Source organism: Zea mays, chromosome 3 (assembly GCF_902167145.1).
Source record: "Zea mays cultivar B73 chromosome 3, Zm-B73-REFERENCE-NAM-5.0, whole genome shotgun sequence".
NCBI classification, from domain to species: domain Eukaryota; kingdom Viridiplantae; phylum Streptophyta; class Magnoliopsida; order Poales; family Poaceae; genus Zea; species Zea mays.
Genome location: NC_050098.1, coordinates 230099819 through 230127635, shown reverse-complemented (window position 1 = coordinate 230127635; position 27817 = coordinate 230099819). Strand labels below are relative to the sequence as shown.

The following is a 27817-nucleotide window of genomic DNA, read 5'->3' as shown; positions in this document are numbered from 1 at the left end:
TTTGAGCTCGTACAACATATTCCTCCCCTAACCCAACCTCTCCTACGCTAACGAGCTTTTCCATATCCTCTTGTATCTTGACGCGTCCAGCCGTCCCTCATATATCCCATCGTCATGTTCATGTTAACCTCGTAAGCTAATATGTAAATCTGGGAAACGGATCCTCTGTAGTTACTTCCACAAAAGTAGCTGAAGATGGGTCATTGATATGTGGGTCCGGCGTAGACATGATCCAGCACGTTGATGATCTCGTTCCATAGATCTAATAAGCTTTAGGTATTAATGTGGTCAATTAATTGGGATCTAATGACTCAACTAAGGACATGTTTGGATCCTTGGTGCTAAAGTTTCGCACTATACTTTTAGCTAAACTTTAGCACTTAAACATCTAAACAAGAGTGCTAAAAATACTAAAAGTGAAGTGCTAAACTTTAGCACCAAATAGCAGTTTAGCTCCCCAAAGTGTGCTAAACTTATCACCATGCTAAAGTTTAGTATATGGGATCTAAACAGACCTTAACACTAAGAGTTTTTCATGGTGACAAAGTATTTAGGCCTTGTTTTGTCATTCCCATTCTATTAGGGTTGGAGGGAATTGGGATGTATTATGAGGATTTTTTACTTGCTAGGAATTTAAACCTAATCAATTCCCTCTAATCTACATGAATTGAGATTAAACGAATGTGCCCTTAAATGGGTACCTGCCTATAAAGCTACCCAAGTACGATGGCCCAACACGAGAGTTGCAGGTCCACAATAGGTGATGTAATAAGTGACATGGCGAATTACTTACCGGCAATGTGCTAGCACCACACCTGAACTAGGTAAGACCAATCACCTATGTTGGCATCGTCATGTCTCGACGGTGGGCTATGCATAGTTGTCAGTACATTCATGCTAAGACTGTACTATCCTAGTTGTACTAACATATGTCTTGCCACTACTGATTAAGAATTTATAGCACCACCCAACTGATATTATTGCTAGAAGCATCGAGAACAGGAAAATGGCTATGAAGTGCTAAGGCCACACTCTAACTTGTTTTTCGACCTTATGGCTAGTTAAAAAACACTATTTTTTAAAGGATTCCTATTTTTCGAAGAGAAAATTAACTAATTTTTCTTCATAAAATGAAAATTCCTTGTAAAAATAGGGTTTATAAACTAGCCCTTAATGTTGGAAGCTCCTAGCAAACACATATCAAAGTGGTGGGAGATCCAACCATAGGGCACCCCTGAAGTTTTCTTGCAAATGAACCAAAAATGTGAGGACAAATGATGTTTTAAAACTACAGAACATAGTAGATGTACGTTGTACTTACTTGGACCTATCGGGGTCCTCAAGTAATCCCGCAGAACTACTCCAATAGGTCCATCCAATTTGTAGGGTCCATGTTTGGGATTTGACCTCGAACAATTGTAATCCCTAACATTTTGAAGTTGATTAACCCGTAGCGTCTCTTTTTACTCAATGTATGTTTCCAGGATCGACATTGTCTGATACAAAAGCAACATAAGATCGGATCAAAACCAATTAAATTCAACAAAGACCTTGCAACAAACTTCACAATATTCAAACATGTTTGCTAGCATTTACAATAATAGGTGCATTTGGCAGGGCTAAACATTGGAATCACTAGAATCGTTGCCAAACACCATAGCGAGAGAAAAGTTTAGACCTAGTTTGGATACTTTGGATACTCTAGTATTGACTTCAAGTTTATTAAAAATATACTAGACTTCAAGTTTATTAAAAATATGTGTGTCCAACTATCTAGGTGATTTAAATATGCGTCCAACTAAGTTTATTACAAAACATATTTTATAATTAATCTAATTATACTTATCTTATATCGTAATTGTTATTGTTTTATTACATAACTTTGATTGACCTTTAAATCGTTTGACTCCTCAAAAATAAAAAATGCATCCTTCTCTGGATGAAGCAAGTTAGGCCTTGTTCGTTTCTACCGGATTGGTGGGTCGGAACGATTCCAAACCGGATTGCTTCTTTAATTTATATAAACTTTGATTAGGTGGAACAAAACGAACAAGGCCTTACTGGGCTGAAACACCCCTGCAGCATTACCACATAGATAGAAGTACCCATTTATGTCATTCTAAAAAACATGTTGTGCCGACACTTTTGGCACTAATCGAAGGATGGCAAAAAAATTCATTTTATTTTGTCCAAGCATTTATTTAATATGCCAACAAGATATCCAACACACATGGAGTACTCCGGCAGTAAGAATAGCAACTCTACAATCGGTGGCGGTACGCGCGCCGCATTTCGTGTTCTGCCAAAAAAGACGCCACATAAAAGGAACATGAAAATGCAGTTAGACCACATGCACATTTCGATACACTCCATCTGAATAATTTACAGAGCTACAAATGGTGAAAATCAAGCTTTTGCTGGCCATGTCGCTTGAGATGACATAATGATGCCCACAATGACACCGAACAGTCCCAGAGCGCTGCCGAAGATCTCAATCACCAAAATCTTTACGAAGAGTGATGAGTTCTGAGCATCAGACAGTGCGCAGCTGCTTCCAATTATCCCCACGCATACCCTGTAAAGAAGAAATCTAATCATCTGAAACTGCAGAATAAATTCGCCAGAGGGAACAAGATGGAGAGCATGGTGCCTACCCGCAAACAAGATTAGCAAAGCCAACGATAAGGCCAGATGCAAAGATTGCATAGCCAGCTCGAAGAGACTCCGGATCATACATTTGAGATGTTGGCACACTTTCAAGCTTTGTCTGGAGGATGATTGCCACAATTACGCCATAAATTGCGACAGCCTCACAGAAGATGACACTGAAAAGGCAAAAGTACATAGAGATTATCATTAAAACATGAAAATATAAATTTCTAATATGAAGTTAGAGCTTGCTGCATTCCTTTTGTATAAGTAACATATTCGTTGCTCGCCTAGAAAGACACCAAGACAAGGCTAATGCAAGGATGAGAACATCGCATGGTGTTTGTTTAAGTGAGGTAAACTGAGGGTATACAAACACGTAGGTGTGAATCTGGCAGTCAGATATAACATTACCATGTATCCATTCAACCAAATGCAAGATGAATTGCTGCAACCAAACAGCTCTCAAATCCCATTAATCCAAGATTCCATGCTCTATTATTATAAACTGTTTATAGAGTATATTCATAGGCATGACACAAGTGAACTTATTTGGTTAAGCCATTCAGGCACATTTCACAGAATAGAAATGACCAAATGCCAGAATGAATTATTCTAAGGTAAAAAGGAAACCATTTATCTAATTCTCAGAACGGTGGAAACAAAGGCAGATGTAAACGACACTGCAGTTCCAAAGTCCCTAAATTGAGGTTCTACTTCTATCATTGCTATTGGATAATGACATGGGAAACATGGCATACTTTAAAACTGGAGCGGTGAAGATATAAAATTACCAAATGAATAATCTAAAAATGAGGCAATCAAAACTCATTTGTGTTCCTAACCACCAAATGAATGAGTAGCTTCCTCTTATAGCAGTAGTTGGCCTACATATTTTTATGTTCTACATATTCTTATGAATTTTTAATGAAGTATTACACTTCACAAATGATGATCACACCAAAGAGTGATAAAATGTTTTTTGATTACCTATCTTTCCTAGCACATCATCATCATCAGTGCAATAAGAATATATTACAATCTAGTTGGCTAGTTGCACAGCTAGAGCTCTATTGATAATATCCACCAACACAACGACAACAAAAGGATATGTGCAAAAGGTAACCAATAGATGCTGAGATAGACAAAGGACAGTGATTGGAACCAAGAAGATAAACAAAAGAACTTAAGTAGGGTAGTGTGTGGCTTGGAATGTTTATATGTGGAGTACTTGCCAAACAACAGTACTATCGAATCAAAGTTTTGAACCACCAAAAGTAACAGGAGCATCAGGGATCAAGAAATATCCAGGTCTCCAGCATTACCAGAGAAAAAAAATGACATCACTTGTACACCCCCCCCCAAAAAAAAAAAAAACTAAATAGAAGTGTTTCCTACCATACACAATACCTCTTCCCTCTGATTCCAAATGTAGGTCATTAAAAAGAGTGGCATAGTCTCCAATGTGAATCTGACTTGCATTTTTTATATAAAAACTATTTCAAATAGTGAAAGTTGTATATATTACGAAAGGATTTTCCATGGTGAATCTAGTACCATCAACCATGTCTTGTTAATCTACATTGGTTTTAATTTATTGAGGATCAAACTAGAAAAAGGTCAACCGAGTAGAATACTAGAATGGCCTACATTTCCAATCAGAATCAAAGTTATCAAGTTGTCCAACTAATCATGATTAGTCAGGGTTATCAGTGCATAGTGATCAGTTGTGCTGTTGTGCACAACGACTAGCTACGATTAGTCCAGATGATCAGCTCCATGGCGACTAAGACCGATTGGATGACTTGACATTATTGAAAAGAGTAAAAGATTTAGTTCTCTTAAGAAAAGCCCTATCCCAATGTGGAATATGAGAGTTGGGGGATCAAAACTTAAAAGGTCGGGAACAAGGCCAGGCTGTAATGATTTAGGCTCATATGCACAGAACAAAGAACAAATAGTTTTTTTAAGCAGTAACAAGATAGTAACCACAACTAATGCAAGGTAAACTGAAACATTAGTGCATTCCCAAGAGGTCAGGTTAAGCCAGACGGTTTGTAAGTTGTAGCAACCAAAGGCAGTTTGCAATGAGTTTTCTATGTGTTTGTTTGCAGGTTGTTGACATCTAGAAACTTCTAGTCTAGATTCTAGATATGTAAGTTCGCCTTACATCGAGATGGCATCCAAAACTTCCTAATACGAAAGCTATATGTAAGTCAATATATCACATTATCACTTGACAAATCCGCTAGACGGTGAATTCAGTCAATGGACGGGAATTTAGATATAGATAGATAGATATAGCGGACACCTCCGCTAGATGGTGAATAAAATCAGGCGGAACTAAAGCAGCCTAGCACAGCCAAATCTAGCAACAGCACCTTGAACGCGTAATAAGTACGAAGGCTCTAGATTCCGTACCTGATGAGGTTCTTAGAAGTGATCCTGGGCGCCTTGATGGCGGCCCCGATGAGGCTGCTCCCCGTGATGAAGATACCCCTGGAGATAGAAAGCGGAAGCAAACAGCAAGGAGAGTGAGAGGCGGGCAGACGCAAGCAAGACCTGGCGAGGCAGCAGATCTGGCGACACAAGGTGTGGAGGCACACTCTGACTCACCATGCCGCGCCGAGGACGGAGACGCCGATGGAGACGGCGATACCGATTGCGGAGAAGGTGTAGGGCGAGATCTGCACCAGGGCGCGCGCCCACGACGACGAGTCCGACGACATCTCCGCGCGCGATCTGTGTCTGTCTCTTCTCGCTGTCCCTCAGCGTGGCCGCGACCGCGAGACTGGATCGGGGAAGGAGGATTGTGTTGGGGGAGAAGAGCCGGGTCGGCGCAGAGAGGACGAGAGGGTGCGTGCGGTGGGGGTGGCGGGTGCGATGCGAGCCCGTCAGGTGCGTGCGTGGTTTGCCTAGCGCCAGACGTGGTGGGGCGGGGCAGTGGATGGACGTGGCCACCGCCTGGTCCATACGATCCTGAATGGACGGTTGAGGGTAAAGGGGGACAATGGGGCGATCGGAATCACGTGCGCATCAGAAGATTGATGGCCGTCATGGCCCAGGTGGCCACATCTGTAGCGGGATAAAAGAACTTTGAGTAAAGTATTAAGGGGGTGTTTGGTTTCTAGGGACTAATGTTTAGTCCCTAGATTTTATTCCATTTTAGTTCCAAAATTGTCAAATATAGAAACTAAAACTTTATTTTAGTTTCTATATTTAGCAATTTATACACTAAAAAAGAATAAAATGAAGGGACTAAACATTAGTCCCTAGAAACCAAACACTCCCTAAGTTATTTTCGCCAACTATAAAAATTGCACGTATATAGGTCCTTAAACTATTACTCCCTCTATCATAATTTATAATTAGTTTGACTTTTTAAATTATAGTTTTGATCACTCAACTTATTTAAAAATTGTAAAAAAAACAATAAAATTTATTATGGTTTTGTTTATTATCAAATATATTTTACATATGACTTATTTTATTTTTCATTTTTCATTAATTTTCTGAATAAGAATGAGTGTTCAAAGTTGTGGCTTAAAAAGCCAAAACGGATTATATTTTGAAATTGTGGGAGTATTTTATAATTATTCAGAGTTCGCATATAGGATTACATTATGCTGCGAGTATGTCTAGGTTTATGCCACTTTGTAGATGTTAATGAACAGTGAAAGTGGTACTAATTGAATGAGTTTTGGTGCAGATGTGGAAGCCAAACTGGAGGAGGCACTTCAAATTAATCCCAACAAGTCCGATGCACTCTGGTGCTTGGGAAATGCTCAGACCTCTCATGGATTCTTCACTCCAGACAATGCAATAGCTAATGAGTTCTTTACAAAGGCAACCGGATGTTTCCAGAAGGCTGTTGATGTGGTATGTGCAGGCCGCTATTGTGTTAGCTAATTTCAAACACATTTACATCGTTCCTTTTATCTAGGCTGACCAATTGTCACAAAATTCCCGGTACGTTTTGTTTGTGGAATATAGGGACCAAGGAATGCATTACACTCTTTGAGAAAGTTTTTCCTTTTGTTCCTGCATTCCTAGGACACGGAACATGGCTCTGTACCATGTTCCTGGTGACAATGGCTGACCTGCAGACCTCTGCCCATGGGGCTTGAGCCACATGCAGTCAGGTTGTCAGCAAGCATCTGGAAGAATATTCCATGAAAGAACTAAGATTTTGCCTTTTTCCTTAAAAATTTATGTTTTTTCTGCAATGTCGTGTCCAATTTGGTTTGAGTGGAAACTGAAGTTCAGACCTGCTGTTTGTAGGAACCTGCAAATGAGCTGTACAGACTGTTTGTAGGAACCTGCAAATGAGCTGTACAGGAAGTCTCTAGACTTGTCAATGAAGGTGTGTTCTTATTTTTTCTGTTCTGCAGTATTTCCATGACCTCATTCTTGAATGATGGTAAACTATGGGGCATCCATGCTACATAGGCTAAATTAAGCTTATTTTCTTATTGATACTCGGTTTGAGTTTTTAATAATCAGGAGTGCTATTTCAGCTTGTTACTATTAGATTATGTATATATTAGTTACAACTTGCAAGGCTAAAAACAGATTTGGACACCTTCAGCCATCAATCTTGTACCAGCCAGTTGCCCGTGCTTTGCTATGGTTTTTATATATCATATAAATAGGTCTTAAGATATTTATTCAAATATAATTATTGTTTATTTTTAAACACTAAGATACGTGTGGTCTGGTGGTTAGTACCAAATATAATTATTGTACCATGTCAGTTGTCAACAGTCCAATTCCATTCTCATGGCTTTGATTCTGACGTATGATTATGTTTATTTTAAATTTGTGCAGATTCTTTCAAGGCAATCAACGATGAAGGCATGCCCATGTATCAGAGGCCCTTCATGAAGGGCAAGCTGTACATCCACTTCTCGGTGGAGTTCCCGGACTCGTTGAGCCCGGAGCAGTGCAAGGCCCTGGAGGCTGTTCTCCCGCCCAAGCCAGTATCACAGTACATTGACATGGAGCTGGACGAGTGCGAGGAGACGATGCCCTACGACGTGAACATCGAAGAGGAGATGCAGAGGCGGCAGCAGCAGCACCAGGAGGCCTACGACGAGGATGATGATGTGCCAGGCGGGTGGGCAGAGGGTGCAGTGCGCCCAGCAGTAGGCAGCTTGTGGCAAATTTGTTGTTTCGCTTTGGGCGACTATTGAGTTTACTCGCTTATATTGGTCTGATGATACTTCGGTTACAAGAGTGCAATATTACTAAGGATTAGTTCCTATATAATGGCACATTGGCACTAACATTGTTATGCATTTTAATGCACCCGTAGCAACGCACGGGCATAGACCTAGTTTATAATTATGATTCAAAACAGTTTCATTACCACATGTGGTATTCTAAGGCGGGTTCCAATCGTGGGCTATGGACATATTTGGTTCTCGGCTAACTGTGCCACAATTTATTTAAGGTTAATTGACTAAATTAAAGAACTTACCTTTTTTTATGTAGAAAAAGTTAGACAAATTATGACAAGTTAGGTAGTAAACTAAATAGGGTCTATATCTACCGTCACAACATTATCAACCGATCTGTATCTATCAACGTTAGCCTTTATCTATAGGTGTACATTCGGGCCGCCCGACCCGGCCCGGCCCAAGCCCGAAAAGGCCCGTATTGTTTGAATTTCGGGTCGATCCGGCCCGTTTGAATTTCGGGCCGTGCCGGGCCGGCCCATGGGCCTAGCCCTCGGCCCACGGCTCGGCCCGTAATTGCTTAAACGTGTTGGGCTCATTTCGGGCGGCCCGGAATTATAAAAGCCCGAAATTCACATTAGGGCCCGAAATTCAATTTTTGGCCCGAAATTCAGTTTTGACCCAAAATTCACATTAGAGCCCTAAATTCAAAAAAATAATAAAACAAATAAAAGATAAGACAAATAAATTTGAACAAAATCAAACTTAATATTTGTATTAATTAAAGTTACCACGGCTATGTAATGATTATCTCGTTTATAAATCATTTTGTTAGAAGGAAAAAGAGTATAACCAGCTCTATACAAAGTTCGTAAGTTCAGTTTATTGTCTAATGTTCATAACAAAAGCAAAATTACATCACACACTCTAATTCAAAGCTACAAAAAACATCTAACTAGCATTATCTCTAGCTTTGTGTTCTTTATTAAGTATATGAAAGTGTGGAATGAAGTGTGGTTTTAATAAATATATGGGCCTTTTCGTGCCTGCCTTAAACGGGTCGTGCCCGCCCATGGGCCGTGACCTCGGCCCAAACCCGGCCCGACATAACGGGTCGTGCCGGCCCGGCACTAAATTATTTCGGGTCGTGCCGTGCCTGGGCCGTGCTTTTTTTTCGTGCTTCGGGCCGGCCCATCAGGCCCGGCCCAAATGTACACCTATACCTTTATCTATCTAACTTTCTAGTGCATATTCTTTATTGTCAACTAAGTATGACAATGGGTGGGGTGTACTAACATGAGCAAAACTCACTCATGTTGATATCCGACACATGAAGCCATACCGCACCCACAATGTTTAAGGACTAGTTTGGAGGAATGGGAGCTAAGCCCAGGGAGGAAAAAACTCCCATTTTTTAATTTCTTGTTCAAATAGAATTCCCATGGGTTAATAGCCCTGAGAAAAACATGACCCCGAGGAGATTTAAGGTTCCAAAGTGGACCAGAGAAAAATAGAATTCCATGGTGACTATTATGTGTTAGTGGGTCATGATGTTTTAGCGGTTTCGGTTACTAATAAACGTCAATTAGTTTAACACTCTCATAAGTTACTGGTAATAGACGATGCTACGACGACCACTATCATATCTCTTTATGCATCTAGCTCTTCGTCTTCTTTTGTTTCTACAAAAAAAGGAGCATTGTTTCTCTTGTTAACGAGCGAGAACACATAATGACATAACTAAGAACGCCACCATGCTGCTACTATGCTGCTCTCTGCCATCTATGTCCTGATTCTTATGTGCATAGGAATAGGCCTCCAAGAGGATTGAGAGTGATGTCCATGGTGAGTTCATCTACTCGGGTGAAAACCGATAATCTAATTTTTTTAGAGCGTCTTTGACCCGACCATGATGTTTAGTACTCTCTCCCTCCATTCCAAAATATAGTTCTTTCTAGCCTATTTTTTCGTCTACATTCATCTAAATGCTAATAAATATAGACATATATGGAAACTACATTTACATGTTACTTAATGAATATATCATTAGTCTAAAACGAAATATATTTTGGGACGATGGGAGTATCACATACGTATTCGTCGCGTTAAGATGGTATATGCATGCATATATCTGCCGTCACCGATATATTGTCAGTATATCGTTTCTCTAGATTTTTTTTAAAATACTAGAATTGCTTATTTTTCTAACGACTTTTAGACCAGCGCTGTCCGTTTCGTCGCATCTTATGTATCTCTACTTGTTGCCAATAGGAGCAGCAGTCAAACCATGATCATTGGTCAGCGAGAGTAACACAGTACTAGTACTGGGGTCATGCTCAGTTTACTACTTCGCTGACCGGACAATGTTCATTCGGGTTGTTGCACCTACTACTGCTGCTGCAGCGCGCGAGCGAGAGACGCCGATGGATGAGATGATTGGTCAAGAGACTGCTCGCAGTTCCGGGTTGATCTGTTCCTGTTCGCCCCTCATGTGGTCTGGACACAAGAAAGTTTTGACCACCTACCACTCGGCCACTCGCCGGTCAATCCTTTCCTGCCCCCCCGTTCCTCTTCTCTCACGGTTCGCGCGCGGGACCAGAGTCAAAAGTCCAAATCGTGACGGGGCAGCAGCAGCTCCGATCGATGACTTGGCAGCTTGCACATTCGGATTACGATGATTCACCGTCGGGCTAGAAATAATAATCATTATTCTGTAATTTTTCCAAGAAGAAGAAGAAGAATAAAAAAAGAGAGCATGATTTCATCTGGGGAAGCTTGGTTCTGGGGATGTACGTGAACTATAACGTGGGCCTGCAGCTGCTGCAGTCATGTGAGGCTCTCCGTCGAAACGGCGAAGAAGCTTGGGTTGGTAATTAACGACGTGGATTATGTTTCCGTTCAAGTCCACTCTTCACCTGCCCGGATCGGTGATCTCATCGCAGTAGAAATCAATCAATCAAGGAGCAAGTTGCACTCGCGTATTGGCTGCGAGGGGGGTTGTCACCTTCGTCAATAACAAATTTAACCAGAAGACGTAGACAGCCAACGACTAGCAGTAGTTGAGCATATATATATATATACACACATACTACCGTCTCGCTAGTCACTGACGATGACGGCAATGCCTAGCTACCGCATGATCTACATGTAACCATTTCTACCCTCTGCTACCTCCTCAGCTCGTCAGGAGAATGATTTACATGCAAATGTAAAACCAACCTCATAGAATTTACATGCAAATGACCAGCTTTAATGTCAAACCAACCTCATAGAATTTCAACGTCGTTAGGCACTTCCTTTAAAAAAACATCTACATTTACAAGCTCATACTACTGCTATTGTTCTTTTATTTAACCACAAAACTGCATTTTTTTTTTGTAAACATGAATCATCTAGAATAAGATGCGAATGTAAGGTGCTTTATTAAAATCACCTAGAATATAGTCATGAAAATGACATGAATCAGCGGTCAAGCCATTTTTTGTCAAGCACATATAGTATAAGTTGATGATGGCGCGCCAGTCGCTCTAATTAACTTGATGAAAGGAAGGACTTATTTTCCTAGCTGTAGTGCAATGCAACGCACCGGCCATGTTGTTGTGAGCTACTAGTATAATAACAAATCAGAGTCAAACATGAGGCTTATTGGATCGATACAGCAGTTGAAATCAAATAACTGATGAACTGGATGGATCAAATAACCGGTTTGAATCAATCAATCAAACACGCTGAATGCGAAAAATTAAAGGAGAAGCTCAGTCGAAGGCAAAGGAGTAAGCACTTTTCCGGTCACCAGCCAAGAAAATCAAACATTTGACTCGATTCGTGTATGTATTGTTTGTTCCTTTTAGCTACCTATATATTTACCTATAGGAAAGTAGACTCGAAGATCACCCGGCGGAGACTGTCAACACCTACTCCTTTGGAACAATCTGAAACCTGGTTTTTCTTTAGTTTGCTGAAAACACAATGGTCCAAATATAACTAAACAACATGTGTGTTGATCGAGAAAGAAAGGGACGGATATATTAACATGAAAGGACCGTCAAAAGGACTGGTACCGGAACCGAAAAGTCAGCAGGCCAGGCAATAATCAATTAACTGAAACTAAATTTGGAGTTTATGGACCGAGGCACATTAAATTTACGATAAAACTTAAAAAAGGCTCACTCCTACATATGGTGATGGTGCGACGGTGTGAAGTTTAGTTAAGTAGAGAAAGTTATTTTGGACTCACTTGTCTACAAATTAACGGGACGTACTCCTCCTAAATACAAAAATACAGCTCAATGTTTGGTGTTGAGCGACCTTAGGCTCCCTCCATCCATGATATCGGCGTGACGACGGTGTGTGAGAAGATTTAATACCTAAACTGTCCTTAATTTTCAAAGCATCTCTCTACTATCTACTTTGTGTTTAATACCTAAACTGCTCATGGTCAAAGATTTAAAGTAGGGATGAAAGTGGTAATCCGAACTGTTATGACAAATTTAATATTTTAAAATAGATATGTATAAAATTTGATGTTGATCTTTTCTTATATTATCAAACACATTAGTATAAATATAAATAAAATATTACATAAATTGTTTTATGTATTATTTGCTCTCTATAACACAAAAAGTTGAAAAAATTACCGAATTTGTTTCTGAATCCATACCGAAGTTTATATCTATTATTTGAGAAAATATAGGATGAATTTGAGGTTTATCTTTTATGAATCTTTACAAGCTGGATGTTAAAAACAAGAATACAAATTTGTATTGTAGATTCTATATCCTATTTATTCTCAATCAAAGAAAAACGACTAAAAAACTGATTACCGAATAAATACCGTTTTCGACCGTTTTCATCCCTAATTTGAAGTGTCAAGTTTCTGTGCAAGCTAAGTAGCTAGGAAAACCTCACTTTAGTGTGGAGGAAAGGGGTTTGATATTTTTAGAACGCATACATTTTGATCTTTGTGAAATGAATGACATGTTGACCAAAGGGGAAAATAAGTACATGATGGCTTTTATTAATGATGCAACTAGATATTATCATACGGCTTTACCAAAAATAAAAGATGAAGTATTAGATTACATTAAAATCTAAAAGGCTGAGGTCGAGAATTAGTTGGACAAAAAATTAAAAGGATAAGGTTAGATTAAGGTGGAGTGCATACATCAAGTGATTTTTATTCTCAATTCAGCACAAATATGGAACCATAACGAGAGAACTTCTCTCTATTCGCTCTAATCAAAAGGGTTGCCAAAATTAAGAACCATGCTATTGCTACCCTAGTTAATGTTATGTTTGATATTGTTGCTTATCTAAGGCATGGTGGGGGGTTGTTCTAACGGTGATCATGTATTGAATATGGTTCCCACGAAAAAATAGTGATATAACTCCATAGAAGAGTAGAAGGGGAGAAAACAATCTCCTTCATATGTGCGCACATGGTAATTTGGTGAAAGCCACTATCCCAATAATTAAAAAAATCTAAACTCGGAAAATTTGATAGTGTATTTTTGGGTTACGCTTATCATAGCACTGACTATAGATTTCTAGTCGTCAGTTTTGAGTTACCTAATGTGTTCATTTATACCATAACTGAATCTAGAGGTGCTATATTTTTTTGAATATATTTCCTATAAAAAATGCACCTAATACTTCGAACTAAGCAATTGAGTCATCTTTTGAGAAGTCAATTCCAACTAAAAATATTGAACGACCCCAAGAGGATGAGAATAATGAAATTACTTTAAGAAAGAGCAAGAGATATAATTCGAAGATGATAAGGATGAACGCTGAAGCTATAGCCGAAGGATAATAGCTTCGACTTAAAATGATGATGAAGGCCGAACATGATGCTGACCGGAAGGGAAAAAAACTAGCTAGTCATTAATAATTTATGTTATGGTCATAAGTAAATGTCAGAGACACAAATGAACTTTTACCCGGGTTGCGTCCCGTGCATATAAATAGATGAACAGTAACATCATAATGTTCACGCTGGATTGTAATCACTCTCGCGCGTCAGCACATTCAAGCAAGTCGAATGTATCAATGTAATATAAACTTTGTTAATATTCATGTGTATATTATGAAATATAAATGTGAACGAAGCAATAAATTATATTCTTCATCTTTATGTATTCTTATTTATCCATAAAATGATGAAGGCTAGTTTTTCATAACCTTCGTCCGATGATCATTATATTCGAGACGAGGCAATGCTTCGGATGACGAAGGTCCTTAATGTTTAATAATTGTGTTGTCTTGTTCTTGATTCACAGTATTTAAGAACAAGTGACCAACAATATGAGATCCCCCTCTCGTGTTCAATGCAAATTTAATATGTTATATGAACATGATGCTTTTAATTTCTCCATGTGCGATCTATCTCTATTTTATGTACTCTCTAAGCGTGTAATTCTCTAACAAAACTAACAGCGTAGACTTGGAAAACAGGCTGCGTTGTTCATCGCCAAACGAAAGATGTATATTTTAATTAAAAGAGGGTATGGTAATTAAGTGCACATAGTGTGTGCTACACTACTGTTATATGTCTGGACAAAAGTGGCGTGGGACTAGCTGAACTTCGGTGCAAACACTGGAGCTTCGCCAACAACATGCTTATTAGCATTTACGGAGTATTAGAGATCGAGAAACTGAGCAAGAGAGCCTATGTATGTAACTTCTAATATAATACTCGGATTGGACCGCGCGCGGCCCTTCGCTGAGAACATCACTAATTCACCACAGTGAGAAAATACTAAACAGTCCAGGTCGCGTTAGGCGTTTTTCTTCTAATTAAAACGAAAGCGACACAATTGAACAAACCATTGCAAGCAACGAGCTAGCGGGCAAGTTAAGGTAGACGAAGCTCACTTATTGCTTAGATATTATCGTCTTCTTATAAGATACTAGCAAATTTATGTGTGGATTTGCACGTGTACGTGTAAGTGGAACTTATTACGAAGTCCTCTATTCTACACTCTCGGTTCTAGAATATATATAGTTCTTTTTAGCTCTTTTTTCTGTCGACGTTCAATGAATGAATTACTACATTAATTAGTTAATAATTTCTGCCTAAAATGAATTTTTAGTCTAAAATGAATTACTTATCTTTGTATGTACTTATCTTAGAACTTGTTCCAGACGACCGTTTCCCGAACCGAACATGCCCTCCCCTAACTGAAACCATTGCAGATCGAGCGATCGGAATCAGCTACCAGTCAACGCTCCTCTTTCCTCTCGAGGATGGTGAAAACATTATACGAGTATTCATGCTGGCAGCAGACATAGGCTGGCAGCTCGACTGCGATGTAACGTCACACGCCGTACGTCGGATTAGCAATGGACTAATGATCCGACGGCCCGGCGCGGCCCTGAGCACACGTGCCTATAGATCGATCCTAGCTGGACATGAATTGTTTGCTGTCAAACAACAAACGAACACTGGAGCGGCTAAGCTGAACAATATAATAGTACGGGATGAACGAAGGACCCAGGCGCAAGCGAACACACACACATCACTATGTCTGTCTGTCAGAGCTCAGAGGTACCCACCAGCAGCAGTTAACAGATAGAGAGAGACAGAGGAAGCAGCCCCGAACGATGGAGAGTTCCTCTGTCGCGGTGGGGCCCGGCCGTGCGGGTGGTGCTGACCGCCTCGCCCGCCTCCGTCCTCCATGGCCTGGTTCAGGGGGACGGACAAGACAAACTCGCCGGGGATGCCAGCAGGAAGGTGTATAGACGCGCGCGTGAATAATCAACGGCATCAGCAGCCAGTGCCAAGTCGTCCAACACTGTATCCAAGATAGAGTCAAGGGTCAAGGCTGATAAACAAAAGCTAGCTAAGATGTGCGCAGCGCAGCCACGGCCTCCGTGTATGTGTGTATATATAGCAGCTTCTTCTCCTCCGACAAGAAGCTCAGTACACGCAGAGAGAGCTAGGCAAAAGCCGAAAGCCTCGCCACCTACCAAAGGCAGGCCGCAGGCACATATATACAGAGCAACTCCGGCCGACAATCCAACAAGCAAAGGAGATTAGATTAGTTTTGGTTGCTTTGTTCTAGCTATAGGAAGAAGAAGAAGAAGTACGCAGCTAGTTAGCTACTACCGGCCGGCCGGCCCGCCGGCCAGACCCACCAAGAACTGAACATGGACCGGGAGATCCACCGGGTGACGAGCCTCCGGCGCGACAGCTCGCTATGGCGTCGCGGGGACGACGTGTTCTCGCGGCAGTCGTCGCGGTTCCAGGACGACGAGGAGGACGACGACGAGGCGCTGCGGTGGGCGGCGCTGGAGCGCCTCCCCACGTACGACCGGGTGCGGCGCGGCATCCTGGCGCTGCACGAGGGCGGCGGCGGCGAGAAAGTGGAGGTGGACGTGGGGCGCCTGGGCGCCCGCGAGTCCCGCGCCCTCGTCGAGCGCCTCGTGCGCGCCGCCGACGACGACCACGAGCGCTTCCTGCTCAAGCTCAGGGAGCGCATGGACCGCGTCGGCATCGACTACCCCACCATCGAGGTGCGCTACGAGAGCCTCCACGTCGAGGCGCAGGTGCACGTCGGCGACCGGGGCCTCCCCACGCTCGTCAACTCCGTCACCAACACCGTCGAGGTACAACTGAACTACATACACATATGCATGCATGAATATGATCGATCCATTCACCACAACTAACACTTCTTAATTAATTATATACATAAAATGATGGTTTATTCTCTTATTAAAGATACAAGTAAGTACGCCGGCGAGTATATATATACACACACTATGCCGTCAACGTACGGGGAATCCATGCGCACGCCAGGGCCAGCTAGCTAGCCAGCCCGGCTGCATACATACGGCTCTGTTTCTCTATGTCTACTTGGCTTTGTGGTCGACACCGACGACGTACGCCGAAGCGGCGGAAGCGTTCTTACTCGGTCGGTAGCTTCGGTAGGTGAGAGCGACCAGTGAGTGACGACGACCCTTTCCGGCTGTGTAGCTGGGTCTCTAGTCTGGTCGACGACGGAGCAACGGATATACTAGTGTGTCTAGTGTGTGTATGTTAATGCTAGTCAGCATGCGAGCTAACCACTTTGAGTAGTGTTATTGTGTTAACGCCACCAACCACGGGTTGAGCCATTCAAACACTCAATCATCAGCTGCATCAAGTTAACCAACGACCTTTTCCCCCTTTTTTTGGGGGGGGTAGAGGGAATAAAATTCTCTGCAGCAGTGATGTACAGAGTCACCCGTGCGGCACCACTTCGATGAATGACATGTGTCTGTCTTTACATCTCAAAGCCGCTCGTCCAGACGTACTGGCTCTTTGCCTCAAATAACGACCGGCTCGATTAGCCGTGTCATCAATGGCTCGATTAGCTAGCATCATTAGCTATTGATTTTGGACGCGTGTCATTCATCAATATAGTGCCGCATGGATGATGGCATGCGTCAGCGTTGTAGAGAATTTTATTCCGGGTAGAGGCAGCTTGAAATTTCTTTACTTCCTTTATTTTACAACAGAAGGGCCAATATTCTGTTACAAACAACTCCAACCAGGCCCAGTGGCCCACCGACCTGTTTTCCTCCAACTAACGTACTATAACTGCCTCCAAAAACAAAACCAAAAAAACGCAGAAAGAAGGCGCAGTTGATTGATTCCCCCGACCTCTCCCGCCACACCAACCACCAATAGCCGCCGCCGCCGCTCCCGCTTCCCCCTAGCTGCGGCGCCCCGCCTACCCCGCTCCGCTCGCTGATCGTCTGTCCCTGCCGTCGCGTCTCCATCCGTACATCGAGGAGTAACACCCACCATGGCGGGCACTCGCGGCGACTCCGGAAACCGGCTCTGCGCCGTTCCGTCGAGCACCTTCCGTGCGTGATCGACCTCTCGCACTTTGCTTATTGCCTACTCGCTGCGATTGTTTCACCGCAACATCTAATCTATGTAACGGTCCGTACTGAAAATGGAAGTCTCCTTTTGTGTCTCTCCCTCCCTCCCAGTCCATCGGGAACGCGCTCCACATCTTGCCCAGCAGGAAGCGGCCGATGACCGTCCTGCATGACGTAAGCGGGATCGTCAAGCCCCGGAGGATGACTCTGCTGCTCGGACCTCCCGGCTCGGGGAAGACCACCTTGCTCCTGGCGCTGGCGGGGAAGCTCGACAAGGACCTCAGGGTCTCGGGGAAGGTTACCTACAACGGGCACGGGATGAACGAGTTCGTCCCGGAGAGGACAGCGGCCTACATCAGCCAGCACGACCTCCACATCGGGGAGATGACTGTGAGGGAGACCTTGGCCTTCTCGGCGCGGTGCCAAGGTGTTGGCACCAGATACGGTACGCCTGTAGTTTCGTTTTATTTCAGACCATTGGATGCCTCATGCTGCCATCGCTGGGATAACAGGTGCTAAGTGTTTTTTTGTTTGCCTTGTTCTAGAAATGCTCACTGAGTTGGCGAGAAGGGAGAAGGCAGCCAACATCAAGCCAGATCATGACATTGATGTCTATATGAAGGTGAGGCTGTTACAGATAACAAAGAGCATTCTGTGCTTCAAGAAATCTATCTATGCGAGTATAAAACAGGAAGGATCGGCGCTTAATGTGGACAGTCATATCTATCACCTCCTGCCTGTTTATTTGCAACTTGTAACAGCTATTTGTTAAACTATAAACTTATGTAGGCCTCAGCTATGGGTGGGCAAGAATCCAGTATTGTTACGGACTACACACTGAAGGTACAGTCTGCTAGCTGGGGATCTAGCTGTAAGATAACAAAGACGACTTCTGTTGTCACGAAATCGGGATCTCATGCCTGCTGCTTGCCTATATATATACCTGCAGATATTAGGCTTGGAGGTCTGTGCTGATACGCTGGTAGGAAATGAGATGATGAGGGGTATTTCTGGTGGTCAACGAAAGCGTGTCACAACAGGTACAAGCAATGATCAAAATACAAACCCATGACATCTTGTTTTTCCTAAATAGATGTACTTTGCTGTAAAAAAATCACTAGAAGACACATTCTAACATCCTTATCTTTTCGCTGCTTAGGTGAAATGCTTGTTGGTCCGGCAAGAGCTCTGTTCATGGATGAGATATCCACTGGACTGGACAGCTCAACCACATACCAGATTGTGAATTCCCTTAGGCAGACTATCCACATCCTTGGTGGAACTGCAGTCATTTCCTTGCTCCAGCCAGCGCCTGAAACATACAACTTGTTCGATGACATTATACTCCTATCTGATGGGCATGTTGTATACCAGGGCCCCCGTGAACATGTGCTCGAGTTCTTTGAGTTCATGGGCTTCAGATGCCCTGCCAGAAAGGGTGTTGCTGACTTCTTGCAGGAAGTATGTGCACCTTATATTATTCCTGTCATCTAGTAATTTTGATTTTTAAAGACGAAGTTCACTGATATGTTTGACGTATTCAAAAGGTGACATCAAGGAAAGACCAGGGGCAGTATTGGTATCGGCAGGACAGGCCATACCGCTTTGTGCCTGTGAAGAAATTTGCAGATGCATTCAGTATATTCCACGTGGGCCGGTCCACACAAAATGAACTTTCAGAGCCATTTGATAGGACCCGGAGCCACCCTGCTGCCCTAGCAACTTCAAAGTTCGGTGCCAGCAGGATGGAGTTGCTCAAAGCCACTATTGATAGGGAGCTTCTACTCATGAAGAGGAACGCATTTATGTACATTTTCAAAGCTGTTAACGTAAGATCATTTTTTTTTTACATGTTCATTCTGATTATTAAGGTAGAGATTAGATGTCATCAATCTGACTCTTCCGTTATTGTTGCAGCTTACTGTTATGTCGTTTATCGTGATGACCACATTTTTCCGTACCAATATGAAACGAGACGCATCTTATGGAAACATCTACATGGGGGCACTCTTCTTTGCTCTCGACACAATCATGTTCAATGGTTTTGCTGAGCTTGCCATGACTGTCATGAAGCTGCCGGTTTTCTTCAAGCAGAGGGATCTTTTCTTCTTCCCTGCATGGGCCTACACCATACCTTCATGGATTGTTCAGATCCCTATCACATTTTTGGAAGTCGGGGTTTATGTTTTCACCACATACTATGTCATTGGATTTGATCCCAATGTGTTCAGGTAAGATGCATTCGAACACGTCTTATATCTTAGAACAGTTCATTGTTTTCTAATTAGAAATAATCAAATTGAACATGAATGATAAATAAATTTGTTACACGAAATTTGAATGGTTGTTTTTGTCATCAGGTTCTTGAAGCAATATCTGCTGCTCCTTGCACTCAATCAGATGTCATCTGCCCTTTTCCGCTTCATTGCTGGAATTGGAAGAGACATGGTTGTGTCTCATACCTTTGGCCCCTTAGCACTGTTGGCTTTTCAAGCACTGGGTGGCTTTATACTTGCAAGACGTAAGTAACTCAACTTTGCGCGATAACATTAATGATGTTCTCGTTCTTTCAAAAAAATGAATGATGTTCTCATCTATATGTTCATTTTGATTTATCTCTCTCTTTTCCAGCTGATGTGAAGAAATGGTGGATTTGGGGTTACTGGATCTCTCCTCTATCGTATGCACAGAATGCCATTTCAACAAATGAATTTTTGGGGCACAGTTGGAGCAAAGTAAGTAAACCGTATCTTGATCATTGATCATCAGAAGAATTAACATGGAAAAGAAAAACTAATGTGTTTTTTCTTGGTACAGATTCAAAATGGAACAACCGTGGGAATTGGGGTTCTTCAAAGTCGTGGTGTCTTTACTGAAGCTAAGTGGTATTGGATTGGGCTCGGTGTCTTGGTTGGATATGCTCTCCTCTTCAACCTGCTCTACACTGTAGCTCTTGCAGTTTTGAGTCGTAAGTATATTTATGAGATATATCTTTTTGTGTAACAGCCAAAATTACTAGTATTTGAGTTAAAAGATTGTAACTGTAGCCACTTGCTTTTTCTGACAGCATTCACTGATTCCCACGGATCAATGTCTGAAGAGGAATTGAAAGAAAAGCATGCCAATTTAACTGGTGAAGTCATAGAGGTCCGCAAGGAAAAGACATCTAGGAGGCAGGAATTGGAGCTGTCCCACAGTGTTGGCCAAAACTCTGTGCATAGCAGTGAGGATTCTAGTCAGAACAGGAAGGGAATGGCACTCCCATTTCCACCACTATCACTTACTTTTAACGACATAAGATACTCGGTGGACATGCCAGAGGTAATTTTCGTTTCCATTATTTTGAAATACAAAAATATATGATATAGCCAAGATTTCTTACCTGATAATATATTTTTACAAGCAGGCGATGAAAGCGCAAGGAGTGACAGAAGATCGTTTGCTTCTTTTGAAGGGCGTTAGTGGTTCTTTTAGGCCAGGAGTTCTAACTGCATTGATGGGTGTTAGTGGTGCTGGAAAGACCACCCTTATGGATGTCTTAGCTGGCAGAAAAACTGGGGGATATATCGAGGGAGATATTACCATCTCAGGATATCCAAAGAAGCAAGAGACGTTTGCACGCATATCAGGATACTGTGAGCAAAATGATATTCATTCTCCACATGTAACAGTGTATGAGTCACTCCTATTTTCTGCATGGCTACGCCTTCCTTCAGGCATCAACTTAGAAACAAGAAAGGTTAGTAACAAATACAAGCAAATAACCAGGTCTTGGATTTTTTTTCCTCCTTAATTGATTGTATATCTTATCTGCTAAACTTCATGATAACAGATGTTCATTGAGGAGGTCATGGATCTTGTAGAGCTCACATCACTGAGGGGTGCACTTGTTGGGCTTCCTGGAGTGAGTGGCCTGTCAACTGAGCAACGCAAGAGGCTAACTATTGCTGTTGAGCTTGTTGCCAATCCTTCGATCATTTTCATGGATGAGCCTACCTCCGGTCTTGATGCTCGTGCAGCTGCAATTGTGATGAGGACTGTTAGGAACACTGTCAATACTGGAAGGACTGTTGTTTGCACCATTCACCAGCCAAGCATTGACATATTTGAAGCATTTGATGAGGTGACTGATTCTTCTTGTTCTTGTGTGTGTGTAAGAGCGGGTGATATTGTTAGACAGGATCATATATTGACTGGACTGTTTGTTTATGTCCGAATTACAGCTTTTCTTAATGAAGAGAGGTGGAGAAGAGATATATGTTGGTCCAGTGGGCCAGAATTCATCAAAATTGATTGAGTACTTTGAGGTGAGAAGAGGAGTAAATGAATGCTTATCACTGCATGTTTTAACCCCAAGTGCCAGCTAAACCAAATGAAAAATCATATTATTTGTTCAGGGAATTGAAGGTATTAGCCAGATAAAGGATGGGTATAACCCAGCCACGTGGATGTTGGAAGTGAGCTCTAGTTCTCAGGAAGAGATCCTTGGGGTTGATTTCAGTGAAATCTACAGGCAATCAGAATTATACCAGTAAGCCTCCTGGCATGCAGTGCTGAACCAAAGCCGAGGTTAGGTGTCTTTGAACGATTAATCTAACTGATTTACATTTTTCGTTATTTCAGAAGGAACAAGGCACTCATAGAGGAGCTGAGCACCCCACCTCCTGGCTCTAGTGACCTCAATTTCCCTACACAGTACTCCAGATCGTTCTTTACTCAGTGCCTAGCCTGCTTCTGGAAGCAGAAAAAGTCGTATTGGAGGAACCCAACCTACACAGCAGTGAGGCTACTGTTCACTGTAGTCATTGCGCTCATGTTTGGGACCATGTTCTGGGACCTTGGACGAAAAACGTATGTCATCTAAGTTCTATCCTATTTGCAGATCTATAATAAGCCAATAATAGCTACACTGTGCAGCATATATTTTCTATTTCTAACGCCCTACCTGGTCTCTCCGGTGCAGTAATAAACAGCAGGATCTGTTCAATGCCATGGGATCAATGTATGCCGCAGTTGTATACATCGGAATGCAGAACTCTGGCTCTGTTCAACCAGTGGTGGTGGTGGAGCGAACAGTCTTCTACCGAGAACGAGCAGCGGGCATGTATTCAGCTTTCCCGTATGCATTTGGACAGGTAATTTGTGTTACTGTCTTCGCCATTGTAGAGCTCCAAGCTCATGGATGTGAAATATGAAATCTCCCTCCCCTCTTCTCCCCCAACAAAATAAAAGTTCAGATTGAATTCTTTTTCTGGCCCAAAAATTCTAACGGTTTTGCTTTGTTCTTTTGCAGGTCGCAATTGAAATTCCTTATATCTTTGTACAGACTTTGCTATATGGAGTGCTAGTCTATTCAATGATTGGGTTTGAGTGGACTGTTGCCAAGTTCCTCTGGTACCTGTTCTTCATGTACTTCACACTGCTTTACTTCACGTTCTACGGAATGATGGCGGTTGGCTTGACTCCCAACGAAACCATAGCCGTCATTACCTCATCGGCGTTCTACAACGTGTGGAACCTCTTCTCAGGATATCTGATCCCCCGACCTGTAAGCAACTCTCCTCTTGGTCTTGTAAATTTCACTTTAACGATTGCTTATAGACCTCAACACTTCACCGGTTTGTTATTACACATGACGATGAGCTCAAATCTTCTCTCTTTTTGTTTCTTCTTCAGAAACTGCCTGTCTGGTGGAGGTGGTACAGCTGGATCTGCCCAGTCGCATGGACACTCTACGGATTGGTTGCCTCCCAGTTCGGCGACATCGCGCATCCGCTGGAGGACTCACCGACAGGCCAGACGGTGGCGCAGTTCATCACGGATTACTTCGGCTTCCATCACGACTTCCTGTGGGTTGTCGCAGGGGTGCACGTCGGGCTGACCGTGCTCTTCGCGTTCCTGTTCAGTTTTGCCATCATGAAGTTCAACTTCCAGAATAGATGAGGACAGGAGGCCCAGGCCATTGGCAATTTTTGCATTCGTTTGTTGGCTGTGGGTGGGTGGGTGGACAAGCATACCTGCTGTGCGTGTAGCATCTACGGCCCATCGATTAGGCTGAGCAAGCTACCATAGTACCATGTAACGGTGTATAGAGTTTATTTTGTATTTCAAGCTTATAGAATTAGAAACACTAGAAGTTGTAGGCGAACAAAAGCCTTGACAAGAGTTGAGCCTCCTGCTGCCATGGCCAGCTGTAGCTTTATACCTGTCAGAGGCACGGAGCGCTTCTCAGAGAATGTAAACCGTATACTGGCATTCTAATGAATCAGTGGGAGCAGAATTTTGACCAAGTACCTCTGCAGATGTCTTCAGAATATCTGATCGGAGTGAACCGCGGGAGTGCACCAGGCCATAGAGGCCGTATACACTTCGCAAATTGTGGAGTGGTTTCTTGATCTGGACGTCTTGTTGTAGTAGTGACCGTTGCCTAAACTCAAATTTGCTACATTTCAAATATCAAAAATTTGAAGGCGACTACCACAAGTTTAATTAAGAAGCATTATAGAAATTCTGTCAGTTAACCTAACAGAATCGAAAAATGTCAATTAACTTGGACACATGCAATTCATTGGCAATTATATAATTCTGAAGTATGGTGCATCAGAAGATGAAAGAAAGGGCTACACCAAGAGCTGAAGACCATTTGTACGATTGGTCAGTCAGACTTGGTTTCTTACTCCGAAAACAGACCCGGAAACATTGATAAAGAATCTGTTGATTCGGAGCAGACTTGCTTTTGGTGAACAAGTCTATGTTCAAATAGCTTCTAGAAAAGTTCACACAACAGGAGTGGCATAAAAAAGTTGACACGTAGTATCGCCATACCCTTATGTCGTAAAACTTACTACGAGAGAAGAAAGGAGAGAGAAAATAGCGTTTCACTTTGTTCTCGAAAGTCAAAATAAAAAAAGTCATGATGACGGCGACGGAAACTGGTACTGCAAGGGCAAAGTACAAGCAGTGTCCTGTCGGTCGCGATCGAGATAGGTGCGGTGCGTGGCGTGCAGCTCTCTGCCCATCTTTCTTTCCCATGCAGGAATCCACAGACCATAGTCCATAGCGAGGGCCGAGGGAAAGCGACACAACAGGGCCCGACGTCGTCCGCCGACCAAGCTCCACCCCGCTGTCGGCTTGCTCCTCCCTCGCCGTCGGTCTAGGTTAGTTTAGTTATTTAGTTTGTTTAGTATAATTAAGTTAGTTTTGTCTAGTATGTTTAGATATTGTCAGACTAGTTTAGTATATTTAGTTAATTTTGTTTAGTATATATTTTAGATTTGTTTAGTTACTTCGTTTAGTATAGTTAGTTTATTTTTGTTTTGTTTATTTTAGTACACACTTGCTAGTTAGTTTGTGAACTTGTTTGTGTACTTAGTTACATACCATATTAGTTCGATAAGTGAATGTGTATGTTAGCTATCGTGTTGTTCGTTTCTCTGCAGGTTTTAGAAACCTCACCGTATAGGAGAGGTGCTACCGAAAAATTTTACTGAGAGTATTTTTTTTTTGTAGATACGAGGCCGTCCGACTCTACCTCCGCCACCGGTACGCGGTACCTTGTCTCCACCGTGACCTCAGGTATACCTTGTTTTCACACAATATTCTTTGATTATATAACTTTGTTTGATGTGGTTAGTTATCAGTTAGTATATAGTTATTAATTAGTACGTAGTTATTAAGTATTTAGGAATTAGTACATTAGTAGATGGGGTTAGTCATTAGTTAGACATTAGTTGATAGTGTTAGTGAGGTACCATCTTCAATGGTTATTGAGTTATGAAGTCGTGTTTGAAATAGATGGACACTCTAGTAATACTATACCATGCATGGATGAAGCGCGGAGAAAGATGTTTATGAGAATGTTAGTTTTGATGGAATGAAGAAGGTGACAGTGATGTTCGATGAAAGGCCCTCTTTTAGCCAGATTTTCGTTAGGACTTGCGAGAAGATTCGTTGTAGTTTAAACAACCCTGACATCTCAATCGAGGGTTTACTGTGCCATGTTGCATCTGGAACAATATTCCGACGGTTGATCTCCATTGGCTGTGAAGATGACTGAGTAAAATATGTCAAAATTGTGATGACGAATCTTCCTCCATGTTTATATCTGGTCGTGCGAAAGTTACCCTTTGATTATTGTGAGGCTTCTTTGCCCGACCGTCTAAAAGAAGTGGTGGATGCTCAATTGGCCCCGAATGAAGATGGGATTTCTCGTCCAATCCGTGGCGTCCAGTAGTCGTCCAAGAACTTTCCCTCCCTAAACGGAGGTATTTTGATCCCGCCGCCTGTACTACGGACAAAAGTCCAGACCACACGTACGTACGGTCATTAGTTTCATCAATCTTCCCTCTCGCTCTCGCTACGTTGATAAAATTCAAAGACGTGTTTGTAGTTCGTACACGTGCAGTGCTTGGTCCGTGTTCAAATTCCAAACCGCAGTCCGATCCGGCGCAGCACAAACCTCTCCCTTTTGAAACTCTAGCTAGCTATAGCTACCAACCGATCGACTTGGCCTGCAAGCTAGCCAAGCGTCGGCATTATTCTTCTGCTTCTTACAACTGTACCCCCAATAATAATATACTTGCATGGTCCAAAAGGTGGCAGGTCGTCGTTAACCGTCTACGAATAATGGTCTTAATTTAGCAAGTTGTTGCTTAACGGTTGCTGCCGTCACTGATGACAGCATGCACCAGGCCAATAAACCATCCAGCACCCAGCACACGTGCTTATTGCAACAAGCCTTCTGCTGTAGTACTACGATTTCCGTTTGACCAGCCGCGAAGCTTCGTCGTCGACTTCTCGGGGTTCGCTTAATTATTACATATCACAAGATAACGATTACAAAAGGATCGATCAGAGAGAATCAGCCACGAGGGGTGTCATAGACTAGCCATGTATATATATATTCAGAGGGATACCGGCCGCCGGGCCACATAGTAGTCATGCATGCATGCACGTACTCACGCGGCAGAATAATATGCAAGGAGATACTAGATACAAATGTGCAAGCAGATTTTTTTTATTTGTTAGATCTAAATTCAATGGTAGATATAATTATAGTTTATGAAGTTTTTTTATAAAATTACACTAAATGGTGGTGAAAGGATTTAAGTGCTAAATATGACATACCGTTTTAATCTCGGGCCACATAGTTTTCACCTGGTATATCTGCTTGCATATTAGTGTCGTCGGCTCACGCAGTCAGCCAGGCCCCCTGGTGGAAAATCTGTGTATGGCAACATGTCTACGGTATTTGGCCAAATAAAACAGCTACTGTCTTCGTTGACAGAATCTACAACTTCCAAAATTAATCGACAAACGAAAAGGAATATGTACACCGCTTGATTCTACTATATGTATGGTACAATTGTTTAGACTAAACCGGAAGAATAGGTCAATATAGGAGAGTGGGCAAAATACCTTATACCCTAATCCTAATTGAACCTCCGTTACCTGAATCCGGACAAAAATACCCCAACCTAAAGTACCCCATCACAATTTCGAATGATAATTATAAGAACACGAAATCTAGGGTGTGTTTTGTTTGGGTTTTGTCTCCTAAATCCAAAACTCAGACTAAATGACTGGATTCAGAAAGCAGTTTTTTTTATAAAAACCGACTTTTTCGCAGTACAAAACTGAAAGTACTCTTGGACCTACTTTTAATGGCTTTTCGGATAGAACTGTGAAAACATATATCGAAAAACTATTAATGATTTTTAGTGGTTTCCACCAAACGGTTTTTAGTTTTTTTAACAGCTCATATTCCACATCAGTTTTTTCCATAGCTCATAGCCCACACCAGCTTTTTTTTCACAGCAACAACCCAACCAAACAGACCCCTAGTTTCGATAGTCGGTTAATGTTCCCTCTAAGGGCTGGTTTGGGAGTCCAAAAACCGAAGGAGATTAGAAGGACTAAAATCACCTTTTTATTCAAAATTGAATAAGGAGGGAATTTTAATCCCTCCAATTCTCTCCGGTTTTGTGGCTCTCAAACTAGCTGTGACTGTACCCAAACTACCCAAAATATCTTAAGTATTTGATATGGTACTCTTAATACAAATGCATGAATGTAGTTCAGTGAAATATAAATATATTGTTTAGTGTAAATTTATGTTAACT

The 27817-nt window shown here is 42.1% G+C and overlaps 2 protein-coding genes and 1 pseudogene across 3 annotated transcripts; 2 read left to right on the top strand and 1 right to left on the bottom strand.

The window, feature by feature from the left end:
- Window positions 1-2218: 2218 nt before the first annotated feature.
- LOC100283291 (vacuolar ATP synthase 21 kDa proteolipid subunit) lies at window positions 2219-5549 on the bottom strand. Its single transcript, NM_001156193.1, has 4 exons — window positions 5266-5549; window positions 5071-5148; window positions 2655-2825; window positions 2219-2575 (listed from the first exon to the last, which is right to left on the bottom strand). The coding sequence occupies exons 1-4, from the start codon at window positions 5376-5378 to the stop codon at window positions 2407-2409; spliced, it is 531 nt and encodes a 176-aa protein (NP_001149665.1). The 5' UTR covers window positions 5379-5549; the 3' UTR covers window positions 2219-2406.
- A 1920-nt stretch (window positions 5550-7469) lies between these two features.
- On the top strand, window positions 7470-7797 carry LOC103651595 (dnaJ protein homolog; annotated as a pseudogene).
- Window positions 7798-15734: 7937 nt separating this feature from the next.
- On the top strand, window positions 15735-23989 carry LOC103651594 (ABC transporter G family member 37). Of its 2 annotated transcripts, none has more exons than XM_008677257.4 (20): window positions 15735-16433; window positions 17808-18141; window positions 18242-18318; window positions 18486-18539; window positions 18646-18736; window positions 18856-19157; window positions 19244-19525; window positions 19614-19927; window positions 20057-20217; window positions 20328-20431; window positions 20514-20664; window positions 20764-21017; window positions 21103-21435; window positions 21529-21819; window positions 21920-22003; window positions 22094-22227; window positions 22320-22547; window positions 22660-22831; window positions 22990-23244; window positions 23373-23989. In XM_008677257.4, the coding sequence occupies exons 1-20, from the start codon at window positions 15975-15977 to the stop codon at window positions 23637-23639; spliced, it is 4347 nt and encodes a 1448-aa protein (XP_008675479.1). In that variant the 5' UTR covers window positions 15735-15974; the 3' UTR covers window positions 23640-23989. The 2 variants fall into 2 exon arrangements, with proteins under 2 accessions (XP_008675479.1, XP_008675480.1); XM_008677258.3 differs by lacking the exon at window positions 15735-16433 and adding an exon at window positions 17317-17678.
- The last annotated feature ends 3828 nt before the right edge of the window (window positions 23990-27817 follow it).